The sequence below is a fragment of the Zychaea mexicana genome (genome assembly GCF_025766255.1).
Source record: "Zychaea mexicana strain RSA 1403 chromosome Unknown BDB00scaffold_202, whole genome shotgun sequence".
Taxonomy (NCBI): Eukaryota; Fungi; Mucoromycota; class Mucoromycetes; order Mucorales; family Lichtheimiaceae; genus Zychaea; species Zychaea mexicana.
The window spans coordinates 41,328-53,671 of NW_026516865.1; the positions used below are offsets into that span (position 1 = coordinate 41,328).

General features: G+C 36.8%; 7 protein-coding genes across 7 annotated transcripts; 5 read left to right on the forward strand and 2 right to left on the reverse strand.

Annotated features, from left to right (window-relative positions):
• Positions 1–2,461: 2,461 nt before the first annotated feature.
• On the forward strand, positions 2,462–2,641 carry BDB00DRAFT_776701 (uncharacterized protein; the record flags this gene model as incomplete). The annotated part of the gene is made up of 1 exon (XM_053120281.1): positions 2,462–2,641. A coding segment is annotated over one exon (180 nt), but the record flags the coding sequence as incomplete, so codon positions are not given.
• Positions 2,642–3,195: 554 nt separating this feature from the next.
• On the reverse strand, positions 3,196–3,498 carry BDB00DRAFT_776712 (uncharacterized protein; the record flags this gene model as incomplete). The annotated part of the gene is made up of 1 exon (XM_053120284.1): positions 3,196–3,498. A coding segment is annotated over one exon (303 nt), but the record flags the coding sequence as incomplete, so codon positions are not given.
• Positions 3,499–7,521: 4,023 nt separating this feature from the next.
• On the forward strand, positions 7,522–8,500 carry BDB00DRAFT_239105 (uncharacterized protein). The gene is made up of 3 exons (XM_053116608.1): positions 7,522–7,861; positions 7,918–8,113; positions 8,178–8,500. Exons 1-3 carry the CDS (start codon positions 7,619–7,621, stop codon positions 8,372–8,374), a joined length of 636 nt encoding a protein of 211 aa, XP_052972552.1. The 5' UTR covers positions 7,522–7,618; the 3' UTR covers positions 8,375–8,500.
• A 508-nt stretch (positions 8,501–9,008) lies between these two features.
• On the forward strand, positions 9,009–9,302 carry BDB00DRAFT_746945 (uncharacterized protein; the record flags this gene model as incomplete). The annotated part of the gene is made up of 1 exon (XM_053118556.1): positions 9,009–9,302. A coding segment is annotated over one exon (294 nt), but the record flags the coding sequence as incomplete, so codon positions are not given.
• Positions 9,303–9,354: 52 nt separating this feature from the next.
• Positions 9,355–9,753, forward strand: BDB00DRAFT_879946 (uncharacterized protein; the record flags this gene model as incomplete). The annotated part of the gene is made up of 1 exon (XM_053127930.1): positions 9,355–9,753. One exon carries the CDS (start codon positions 9,355–9,357, stop codon positions 9,751–9,753), a length of 399 nt encoding a protein of 132 aa, XP_052972554.1.
• Positions 9,754–10,177: 424 nt separating this feature from the next.
• Positions 10,178–11,489, forward strand: BDB00DRAFT_861829 (uncharacterized protein). The gene is made up of 2 exons (XM_053126047.1): positions 10,178–10,569; positions 10,690–11,489. The coding sequence occupies exons 1-2, from the start codon at positions 10,447–10,449 to the stop codon at positions 10,993–10,995; spliced, it is 429 nt and encodes a 142-aa protein (XP_052972555.1). The 5' UTR covers positions 10,178–10,446; the 3' UTR covers positions 10,996–11,489.
• BDB00DRAFT_239212 (uncharacterized protein) lies at positions 11,248–12,300 on the reverse strand. The gene is made up of 6 exons (XM_053116609.1): positions 12,216–12,300; positions 12,105–12,140; positions 11,984–12,020; positions 11,840–11,876; positions 11,683–11,732; positions 11,248–11,594 (listed from the first exon to the last, which is right to left on the reverse strand). Exons 2-6 carry the CDS (start codon positions 12,133–12,135, stop codon positions 11,279–11,281), a joined length of 471 nt encoding a protein of 156 aa, XP_052972556.1. The 5' UTR covers positions 12,136–12,140; positions 12,216–12,300; the 3' UTR covers positions 11,248–11,278.
• Between the last annotated feature and the right edge of the window lie 44 nt (positions 12,301–12,344).

A 12,344-nucleotide genomic window follows, 5' to 3' on the forward strand; every position in this document is an offset into this window, starting at 1 on the left:
GATTCTTTGAATAAAAAAGTTAATTATTATTTATTAAATATGTTCTCAAATATGAAAATAAGAATTTTATCAGCATTAATTAAAAACCCTAAAAATTTTAAAAATATTACACTATTATTAGATGGACATGATAGTTCTATTTCTTATGATAAACCAAATATATCAGTACAAAAACGGTGGTCATATAAATTAAAATCTTCTGGTATTCGAACACAAGTGGTTTCAGATATAAATGATATGGTAATATTTGTATCTTATAGTGATTTATGTGGAAAAGTTAATGATGGTATGATGTTCCTTAATATGAAACTTTATAATAAAATTTTAAACAAGACTGTGTAGCTATTGATGGAGGTTATACATTATTTATAGAACAATTTGAAAATTTATGTGATAATAAAGGGTATGATTTAGATGATAATAACTTTTTTTATCCCATTAGAAAAGAAATAAATGAAAAATTAAATGAACAAGAAATATATTATAATAAAGTTTTTGGAAGTTTTAGAAGTAAAATAGAGAATCAGTTTCAAGAATTATTTAATAAGTTTAAAAGATTTAGTAACAATAACTCAACATTAAAAACAGATGATATTAAATATATAAATTTACAGATTAAAGTAGCATTTTTATTAAAAAATATAGAAAAATTTTCAAATACATTTAATATTATAACACAGGAACATCATAAATTATGGAAAATGGATAATTTTGATTTTCCACAAGAAAATAGAATAATTGATATTGTTTATAATAATGAAATGAAACAGATTAATAAATTTAAAATATTAACAGAAATACAAAACGATTTTTTAAAATTAAATATAAATGAAGATATGATTGTTGATGAAAATATAGATTCTAATAATAGTGAAAATAATATAACTGAAGAAAGTGATTTAGATTATTCGGAATTAAAGAAAGTTACTAAAAAAAGAAAAAAAAGGTCAAATAAATCAAATAAAAAAATAGAACATATGAGAAATGTAAATAAAGATGATAATGTATAGGAAATAGAAAATATAATTAAGCATAAAATAGAAAATAATAAATACTCCTTTTTTGTTAAATGGAAAGGCTATAATAATGATAATAATTCATGGGTTAAAGAAAATGATTTTTATGAGAAACAGATTATTAAAGATTATTTTAAAGAAAAAAATATTATATATCAAATTTAAATATAAGTTATTAATTATATAAAACATAAATAACAGTATATCTATTATTTCATATATTTTGATTATTTTATAAATATAGATTATTCTGCCTTCATGGTTGAAAAAACTAGAAAAAATGAGTAAGTCTAAGGATTTCTTAAATACAAATCCTGGGTTTAGAATATTTTTAAATAACTATAAGTTGTTAGAAGATGACTTAAAAATGTATTTTGAAAATGAAAGAAATAGATAAATCCTTGATGCTGTTCTTGATTTTAAGTTTGTTAATCCCCTTTATTATGAAATATGAAGATAATAAAGAACAATCAGTTACTACTTTATTTCATAGATTAGGAAAAACTTTATATAAAGAATGTTTATATCAAAAATATATTAAAGAAGTTGATGATAAATCTAAGGATATTGTAACTTTTAATTTATATTTGAAGAATTATACAATGAATGAAGAGAATTTTATTAATATTGATGGTACTGTTATTAGTTATTTGGATATGAAAAGTGATCTTTTTAATATCTTAGAGCGATATGATGTTAAAAGTAAATAAACTCATAGAGAAATTATTCCTAGTTACTAATTGAAAAACTATATTAAATATTTAGGTATGATTGATGGTCATGAATTACCTATAGTATATCCACCTATTTATTGGGAACTAAATGATAACAAAAAATTTAAGATATATGGTGGATATATTACTAATAATATTAAGAATTTTAATCCTTTAATTAGAAGTAAAAGATTTACTGAATCAAATATTAAATTTATAAATAAAATGTCAATAAAAATAGTTGATTATATGTCATCTATTGATTTCAATATTGATCTTAAAGTATTAGATTTTCTAATGAATCTGCTACTTAATAATGATTTAATTATTAAAACATTACATAAGGAGACAGATGAAATGAGTGAGATTATTAAAAAGAATAATAAAGGAAAAGAATTTGAAATTACAACTCATAATAGTAAATTCTTATATATTAATTCACTTTTAACTATTGCTAAACTTTATAGAGATGTTGAATAATTTTATTTTACTTTCTTTTTAGACTGGAGAGGAAGAGTTTATTGCCAAGGGGGTGAATTAAATTTCCAAGGTGGTGAATTAGCAAGATCATTATTGTTTTTTTAAAAAGGTAATGTATTATCTGAAAATGAATTAAGTTCATTAAAGGTTTATGGAGCAAATGCTTTTGGATTAAGTAAATCATCTATTACCAAAAGATTAGAATAGGTTGATCAACATTTTTCAGAAATCTTAGATTTAAATTCAGGATTATGGAGAAAAGCTGATGAATCTATGTTATTTTTAGCTTTTTGTTTTGAGTTACAAGGTTATAATAAAGATCCATTAAGCTTTATTTCTAGATTACCAATTTATTTAGATGCAACATATAATGGTGTGCAACATTTAGCTGCAATGATTTCTGATTTTGATCTAGCTAGTAAAGTAATTTAGTTGAATCTGATATGAAAGATGATCCTAATAATCTTTATAGTTTAATGTTAAATGCTATTAATGAAGAAATTAAGAAAATAGAGGAATGTGATCTAGAGTATGCCAGATTAAAGGGTTTAGTATTAAATAGAAAGATTGTAAAAAGAAGTTTAATAACTATTTCATATAGAGTTAAGATTAAAGAAATTTATGATCAATTAATTCAAGATCATTTTTCTATATATAAAAAAACTGATGGGAAAATGTTTTATAAACTTAAAGATGAGAATAAATTAACTTTAATTACAAGTAAAGAATTAATGTTATTAGCTAAAATTATTCATAAATCATTATATGTTGTACATCCTAAATTAAATGAATCATCTAACTATTTTAATCATCCGTACCACAAAATCGTCGTTGCTGCTTGGAAATGATATTGCATTTGTTCGTCGGATCTGCGCAATGTACCCTTTTGGAACGTCCATTCCCAACAAGCTGATTTGGTCGCCTATTGAGCAGTTTATAGATGGTAAGTGAATGCTGCTATATGTCAAGAAATTAATTATTTGTTTCTACGTACCACTGATAACGTAGCCTGTGATATCAATTTCGTGTAATAGTGATGGTGCTTCTTCAACAATTTGCAGCAGCATATCCTTCATTACAATGGGCATTTTCATGTAGCCATCCATTAACTCTTTTGTCTGGTCTACAGTGCTACCTGTCTCCATGCAACCGAGTCCCCTCCTCCCTCCAACATAAACGGCATCCCTCTTACGACCGGCGGCTCTTCTCTGGACTTCATTTATAGCTGATAGTTTGCACTTCTTGTTCTTGGCAATGGCGTTCGCCTTACTGCTTTTCTCTTTTCTATATTCATATATAACATAGTCAATAAGTCATGTGTCCTCTAGAGTTAGATGCAGTTAACGCTACTTACCCAGATACTACTATGTCAGATCCAATGTAAATATTAATCACGAATCCAAACATTCTATACTGTTTATCTGTCTCTATGAAGCCATCCACATCGACATTTTTAATGAATAACAAGGATGACGCCAACAACGTCATCGTGAACCGTACCAAGAGCAGATCATCACTGGGATCATGTTTAATTTGTTACGCAAACTTGTATGCTTCCTCAGTGGTCTTCTATAAGAAATGAGAATAGAACTAACCACATTAAAAAGACACTCGATTAACAAGCAGCTTGTCGTATCAATTTCGCGAATTCGTCCAACTGATCTTGAATACATTCGTCCATGGAAGGGAGCAGAGTTCGGCCGGTGTTACAGATCTCCTTCATCTCCCCCAGAGAAAACACATCATTCTAGTTATCGTCGTTGGTATCGAGGATCCAGGATTAGCGAATAAACAATATCTATAAATTTTACAGTAAACTGTAAATTTAGGATATTTTATTATTCTAGTCAAGCTCCAGATTCAAAGATTCTGTCGGGCATCGACCTAAAGGTCTAGCCTGGTTTTTCCAAAACATAATGGTTGAGAATAAACCTGGGGTTGAGAATTAACCTGGGGGTTGAGAAATTATTCTTTTAAACAAAAAATTAATTTCACTCTTTATTATAAATACTTAAGAATTATATTACTTATAATTTTTTACATACAGTATTTTCAATAAGTAATGTCGCAGCCAATGAAAATCAATGTCGCGCCCGATGAAAATCAATGTCGTTGTCCAATGGAAATCAATGTCACTAGCCAATGAAAATTTATGTCGCATGTCCAGAAACGGATGTCGCTTGCTTAGAAATCAATGTCGCATAGGTCAGCAAGGAATTTCTTGGCACACCAAAAATATATATAGGGGTGCGCTGCCTTTTTCCCCAAGCTTTTTTTTCTTCCTCACTACATCGCAATTCAACATGAGTGCACAATTTTTGTACAAAGATGGACAGGGAAATGTTGTTGATGAACATGGCAATCCGGAACCTATGGATTATATTGTTGACCAGGAACAATTTGTCGTTGAAACAATTACCTCTTACACTGAGTACTTAGAGAAGACGGCTTCTGTGGGATCTCAAAGCATCGCAATGCAGGTGGATAAACCAAGCAGCGAAGATTCTCATATGAAGAAAGTGGGTGAAAAGCGAGAATATGTATGCTACACTTGCCAAGATAAGACCAGGTTCTTTAAGCTGAAGATTGACAAGTGCTTGACTGCATCAGCTGCAGCAAAACAGCTTAGTATTCATGTTCGCACTGCCCAGAGATGGGTTAAGCAGTATGATGAACGACCTGATAGTATTTTCGACAAGGGTAAAAAGTCTGGTCGTAGACCCATTTTGACTGCAGAACACAAGCAGACTGTCACCGACTTCATTGATGATAATCCTTCTGCTGCAGTCATCGAAATAGCTGAATATTTAGCGAAGAAGTATAAGGACCTTCAAGTTTCTCGCAGCACTGTTTACAACTTCATGAGGTTTCACTGCAACCTTTCGTTGAAAAAAGCAGACTTTCAATCTGTTGAAAGAAACAGTGTGGAAAAAATTCAAGAGCGATATGACTGGGTCCGTCAGTGGGAACAAACTGACTTGAACTTCCTGACAAGCTGCGTATTTCTTGATGAGTCTGCATTTCATATAAACATGAAACGCACAAGAGCTTGGTCAAAGAAGGGTGTTCCTGCTGTTGTTACTGTTCCTACAACAAGAGCGAAAACAACGTCTATTTTAGGTGCCATCTCTGCTTCAGGCTTAATTAAGGTAAGCGTGAGAATCCCACAGCCTCGTAAAAAGAGAAATGCTGATGACCAATATGAGAAAGTGAGCACTGGCACTGTAACCGGTCACTACATCAGCTTTTTGAAGGATACTTTGGATGAAATGGACAAGTTTCCTCACATGAAGGGACATTATATTGTTATAGATAATGCACCTATTCATGTCAACAAAGATATCGCAAAGTATATTCAGTATCGAGGATATAAATGTGTATATCTTCCTAAGTATTCTCCTGAGCTTAACCCAATAGAACAAATCTGGTCTGTGGCGAAAAGCAAGGTTAAGCGCAACCGGTTCCTGTCAGAGGACACCTTATCGACAAGGATCCGCGATGCATGCAACAGTGTAAGGTCAAGCGACTTCCAAGGGTTTGCTTCACATTCTCACAACTGCTGGGATAAATGTCGGAACAAAGAAAACTTGTAATATTGTACAGCCTCATTAATAACTAATAATATGCATTCAGGTAAGTATCAATCTTTTCTTTTTTTTCAGTTGCGCAATATAGGTAAGTAGCAGTGGTAGAAGTCGAATATGGTCAGGAGAAAAAGGGTCAATGACCTGGAAATGGGTCTGCCAAGAAAATCCTAGCTTGGCTATGCGACATTGATCTCTAAGCAAGTGTAACGACTTACTCGTGACACTGTGATGACTGCGCATATCAATATCTGTAATGGCCTCTTCATGACCTCGTGATGTTTGCACACATATTAATTCACGCGCATCCATCTTCATAATTGAATCCATATAAATACCCAACACCCATTCATCAAATAGAAGTCAATTCGATTGTCTTGCTATATCTTGTCTTATCTGGTAACATCCAGTCATTCGACTATCTATCCGGAACTATCCCGTTCTTCCTGTCTTGTTCTGCTCGATCTTCGTCTCACCCTTTCAGTGATCTTTCAATCCGATCTCTGATTCTTGTCTTGTCTCATCTTATCTAGCGAAAGCACCTAGTACCTTGCCGTTTCCCCGGTTCCCATCTTGTCTTGTTTTGATTAATCTCTGGTCTTGGTCCTGTCTTGTCCTAGTCCTGAAACCTTACATAATTATAGCAAAACGATCTATTGCAAAACAGTTTACAGTAGTTTGCGTTTGAAAATGTGAAAATCGAGATAGCAAGATGTAATTTTTAGATCGTATGATGTAATTTTGCCAAATACATTGTACTTTGGAAACGGTCGATGTCATTTCTTTAAGCCTGATGTAATCATTGACAACAAAATAGCCGCACAGAATTTGGTAAGGTCAATTAACGCATTGGTACTGTTCTCCTGCGGCTTATTTGACGTGGTCTATTCTGACAAATACGAGTTCAGAATACGTGCATTAAGAAGTATTATCAGTCAAAGGAACAGCTCTTGAGAGACAAAGTAAAGATGCATTTATGGGATAAAGCAACATGAGTACAAAAAAAAAACGAATGGGGGTCGGCCAGGTGATCCATTTAAATGTTCACAGAGAGTTTAGTCAAAGGGGCGCTAGCACTATGGTATCCATCCACATGACGTTTATCAACATTGGTCCCTAGGCAAATATGACTCGACAAAGAGGTATTTGGCAATGTATAGAAAGTTAGTACACAAAACTCGTCCAGAACCGTCAATATAAGTAGCTTACCGATTCGACGGTAGCACTTGGAAGAGCAAAAGACAGTATTGACCCTGGAGCCACGGCCCATGGTTTGGTTGTTGCAAAGAAGAAAACACATGGGGCGCTATTGTCTTCGGTAATTGGGAAACCGAGCGAGCTCCCAAAAGGATCAAGCTGACCAGAGACATACGCCATCACCATAAGGTGTCCCAAAGCCATACGTAGTCCTATTGTCATCTCGTCTTCATACCCGACATCGAGTCAGTTCTTTTGATTCCAAGTGCACCTCATCCCGACAGTATTGACCCTGGAGCCACGGCCCATGGTTTGGTTGTTGTGAAGAAGAAAACACATGGGGCGCTATTGTCTTCAGTAATTGGGAAACTGAGCGAGCTCTCAAAAGGATCAAGCTGACCAGAGACATACGCCATCACCATAAGGTGTCCCAAAGCCGTACGTAGTCCTATTGTCATCCCGTCTTCATACCCGACATCGAGTCAGTTCGAGATGGGCAAAAGGCAAAATATTTTTATGCTGCCCCAGTTTTAATTCCCACAGGCGACGTCATAGGCTTTTGAAATAAGAGTCCGACGTCAGCAAAATATGCTCGCGACACTTTCGCCTGCCTTCACTTGCATTACACATGGACCTTAGCGAGTATTACGATACGTACAACGGGAATGACAAGTACCGTCGCTTCTTTGCCGCAAATAGCCTTAAGGATTGGGGATTCTATCACTTCAAAAATCATTTTAAAAAAACAATGCGCAATCCTCCTTCGTCCAACATGCTAGAATCTTCCTACCGGAGGTGTCTCGACGCTATCCAGAAGGATTCCTCGACACCAGATAGCGTCAAGCAAGAACTAAAGAAGTTGTTAAAGGAGGTATGAACAAGATAAGAATGATCCACGTTACCGTTTCCTCATCTTTTTCGTATTAGAACGACAATGGCACTTCGTCACCAGCAGTCTCGTCGAACACATATCACTTACACCAAGGAGATAATTCGTTCGCATTCGTCAACTCTACTAATTACGGGGCTAATATGGTTGGGAAGGAAGGTCCCGGTGACACCACCACCACCACCACCACCATCACAGAACCACGCTCCGAAGGGTCTGTCCTTGGCAAACGAGGTAAGTTTTCCCGTTGTGCACGTATGTGTATACTTAGAGCTGATGATCTCATACAAAAAAGCAGCAAGTTCTGAAAACCAATCCGACCAGGATACGCATCCGTTACCCGCACAACGTGCCCGAACAGTGGAGATGATGTACAACGCGCTGGCTTCGAACGAGCCACAAAAGACTCCAGAGCCGATTACGCCCAAAGATTTTAGAAAAGCCGTGTACGAAGCTGGCGTCAAAGTGGTAAGCGCGCAGTTGGCTCATCGATAGTTGTGGATTAACATACCTTTTCTAGCTGAATAAGCAGCTGTCTCTCCAGGATGCCAGCGACCTGCGCAAGCTCCTGAACAATTTCACCGCATCTGATTCGCTTGGAGAGCAGCTGGACGTCATGTCAGCCAACCTTGCCCTAAAGATAAACTTGTCTGAAATTCACCAAGTCAAGGCATTGAAGCTTTCCTTGTCACGGATCGTCGATACCGTCAATAGCCAAACTGAAAAGATATTTCGCAAGCATATTACCAATAGCAGCTTCTGGGAGCGAGTTACAAAAGTACAAGAAATTAACCTCGGCCATGGCATGGCCCCTGCGGTCAGGGCACTTTATGGTGAAATGATTGCCTTGGGCACGGATATCCCACCCGACATGAAGCAGATGTACCAAAACGCTGTAGAATGTCAGTCGTTATCAGCTAAAGAGGCGAAGCAATTGTACCTTGAGTCAGTAGCCAAAGCTGCGCCTATGTACAAGAAACTTGATACGAAGCTTTTGTGGATCGCGATTGCCGAGGAAAAGGTGGCTCTACTGAAATCTGACGACACCCAGTGCTTGCAATTATTGGATATCCTTGAAATTGTGGCCAAGGCTTGCCTGACTGACCCCGCCGCCTCCCCTAATGACAACGACAGTAGTGAACTCACTTGCTACAGGAAGTGTACGAAAATACTTGATGAGGTGCTAAACGGTAGCAGGCTGCAAATCTTCGATGGGGAGACGACGTGCAAAGCCTCCAAATCGATCGCAAAAATGCATAAAAGGGTTTTTGGTTCGAACATTCCGTTGAACAAAGGATTTGGGCGCCGGATCGATCTGATTCTTTCCGCTCAGAATGAGGAACTATCTATGAGCGAATGGAAGAGACTCAAAGTATCACCGCGAAAGTCGCTGATCCAGCAGGCCAAGAACATTAGGATGAATGAATAAGGCCATCCTTTCCTATCTGCTGAGTCTTCCCATTGACGATAATCTCATGGATAATGTATATACCGTTGGTATGGACTTCACCGGCCCGATAGGGTATATGTTTGCGGTGAAACGCATCGAAGATGTGTATGTCTCTCGCCGTCTTTCAACGCTTGTAATACCTATATATCTCGATGAGCTACCTTCATTCATTGATACGCTGGACCGGTTGTATGCTTGGCGACAACACCACTGCAATCTCAAGGATATTGTTCTCCCGGCCATCCGAAGTCAAAAGCAAGCCGCACATTTCGCCAACATCTGCGGGTCTGATGATGCCAGTATTCCCGGATCACCAAACATTTACTTGACACCTACCAAAAAAGCTCATGGCAGATTGATTGATAATGACATCATTGAAAATGACGATGGTGATGACGCTGAGGAAGACTATGATAGTGATTAATTGTTTTCGCCGGGAAAATCTTCCACGCTCAATTCTCCTTTATACCACCACACTGTACATTTTAGCAACTTTTAGTCCAATATTCTCATCCTGCAGCATCAATAAAAAAGGCTACACTCATTGTTCTTGTAATTAGGGTGGCAACCGAAAGTATATGTCAAATATGTTTTCACCAATAAAACTAGTTTCAGCTTCTACAGAAGACGCTACGGAAAATACATCTTCGGCCAAGCTGATATTCACCAAGTGCTAAATGGAAATTTGTTGCATACTAAGACGAAAAATACTGTCAGGGCGGGGCAGGGTTCAAGGCAGGGAGAGTTGATCTGTTTTTTCAACAGGACAAGAGACGAGGGCAATGGACGGGGAGCAAGGTTGGCTTTACCAGGATACAAAGGGTACAAGATACAAGATACAAGATACAAGATACTTCTCTATAGCAGTCTATGATCCCACTATTTATATTCTAACACTAAGCAAAGAGGATAAGATATAGAGGCTTGAGAGGGCCGAGGGATAACGGGCTGGTGGATAACGGGCTGATGGAGGCTGGAGAAAAGGAGGCAGGAGTAACACGTGATCCATGCCATGGCTCATGGTTCATGACAAATACTAAGCGCCAATCATTAGGAAAAATCCAATATTGGATCCCGTGATTGCCTTAATTACTGATGCTTTGATCTGGGGAATATCATGCTACTTTGGTTCCTCTTTTTGGTATTCCCTCCTTTTTGGCATGCTAGTGACGCCTTGGACTCAGCACCTTCTCGACATGGGGTTGTTGCATACATCGAGTACTCCAGTTACTCAATCCAGGCGAGTCGATCTTACCCATCTAATAGATCTGACATGTTTATATAACCCTTCTTAGCATCCTCGGCTTACCGACCGTATCAAATTCTGTGTGGCTATTTTCTTTCTGTGTCGCGGAAGAAGCTTTATGCCAACATCCAGGCACATGCTCCACTTTACGTTCTGTTGCCATTAGTCACATCAAGGTCCAAAAAAATGACATCGACTGTTTCAAAACTACAATGTGTTTGGCAAACCTACATCGCAGAATCTAAAAACTACATATCGCTATCTCAACGTCTACATTTTCAAACGCAAACTACTATATCTTACAGCAATGGCGAACGATCTATGACGAGAAATGGCGAACGATCTATGAGAGCAATAGCTAACGATCTATGGCGAGATATGGCAAACGATCTATGGCAACAATGGGTAGACGATTTTTAGTGTGCCAAGAAATTCCTTGCTGACCTATGCGACATTGATTTCATTGGCTGCGACATCCGTTTCTGGACATGCGACATAAATTTTCATTGGCTAGCGATATTGATTTCCATTGGACAACGACATTGATTTTCATCGGGCGCGACATTGATGTTCATTGGCTGCGACATTACTTATTGAAAATACTGTACAGTGCTTCCAACAACCGAAGTCGGTGCCGTTAGAATCGAATTCGCTGGCCAATTAAAATTGAAATCGCTAACCAATCAAAATCAAATTCGCGCTTTCACAAGTGGAAGTCTTTTTTTAGAAACCATTTCGCCCTATTAGAAATCAGTGTTATTTCTTGGCAGGCGAAAAAAATTTTAAAGGCAGAGATTCCTTTTGCAAGTTTTTTTTTCTTTTCTTTCTGATTCCTGAAGGATGTGTCTCGGCTGTTTCGTGATCGCCAACTATGGTTATTAAAGAAAAGAGAATCGTAGCAATCAATGGCAATAACAATTATATTTCTCCCCTCACGTATGCCTTTAAGAATGTTATCCAAACCAATATATATCACCTTGAAGGACTGGTCTCGGCTGTTTCGTGATCGCCAACTATGGCTATTAAAGAAAAGAGAATCGTAGCAATCAATGGCAATAACAATTATATTTCTCCCCTCACGTATGCCTTTAAGAATGTTATCCAAACCAATATATATCACCTTGAAGGACTGGTCTCGGCTGTTTCGTGATCGCCAACTATGGCTATTAAAGAAAAGAGAATCGTAGCAATCAATGGCAATAACAATTATATTTCTCCCCTCACGTATGCCTTTAAGAATGTTATCCAAACCAATATATATCACCTTGAAGGACTGGTCTCGGCTGTTTCGTGATCGCCAACTATGGCTATTAAAGAAAAGAGAATCGTAGCAATCAATGGCAATAACAATTATATTTCTCCCCTCACGTATGCCTTTAAGAATGTTATCCAAACCAATATATATCACCTTGAAGGACTGGTCTCGGCTGTTTCGTGATCGCCAACTATGGTATTAAAGAAAAGAGAATCGTAGCAATCAATAGCCAATAAGAATTGTCGTGCAATACAACATCAAAACAAATGAGAACCCTCTTGTGTAACCCTAGTCGCGAAAGCCATTGTGTCTTGTAAAAAATCCGTATGTGCGCTTAGCATAGAGCTCTATGGTAATTTAAACAGAGATCCGTATGAGAAGTTACCATAGAGCCCAAAGTCTACAACGCAGCATGTTGTGTGGTTGGAAAGTGGCTGTACAACCGTCAAAACAGCCAAGAACTGATCAACTATGTATATACAAAAAAAAAGTTATATGAATTAGTAGTAATAAA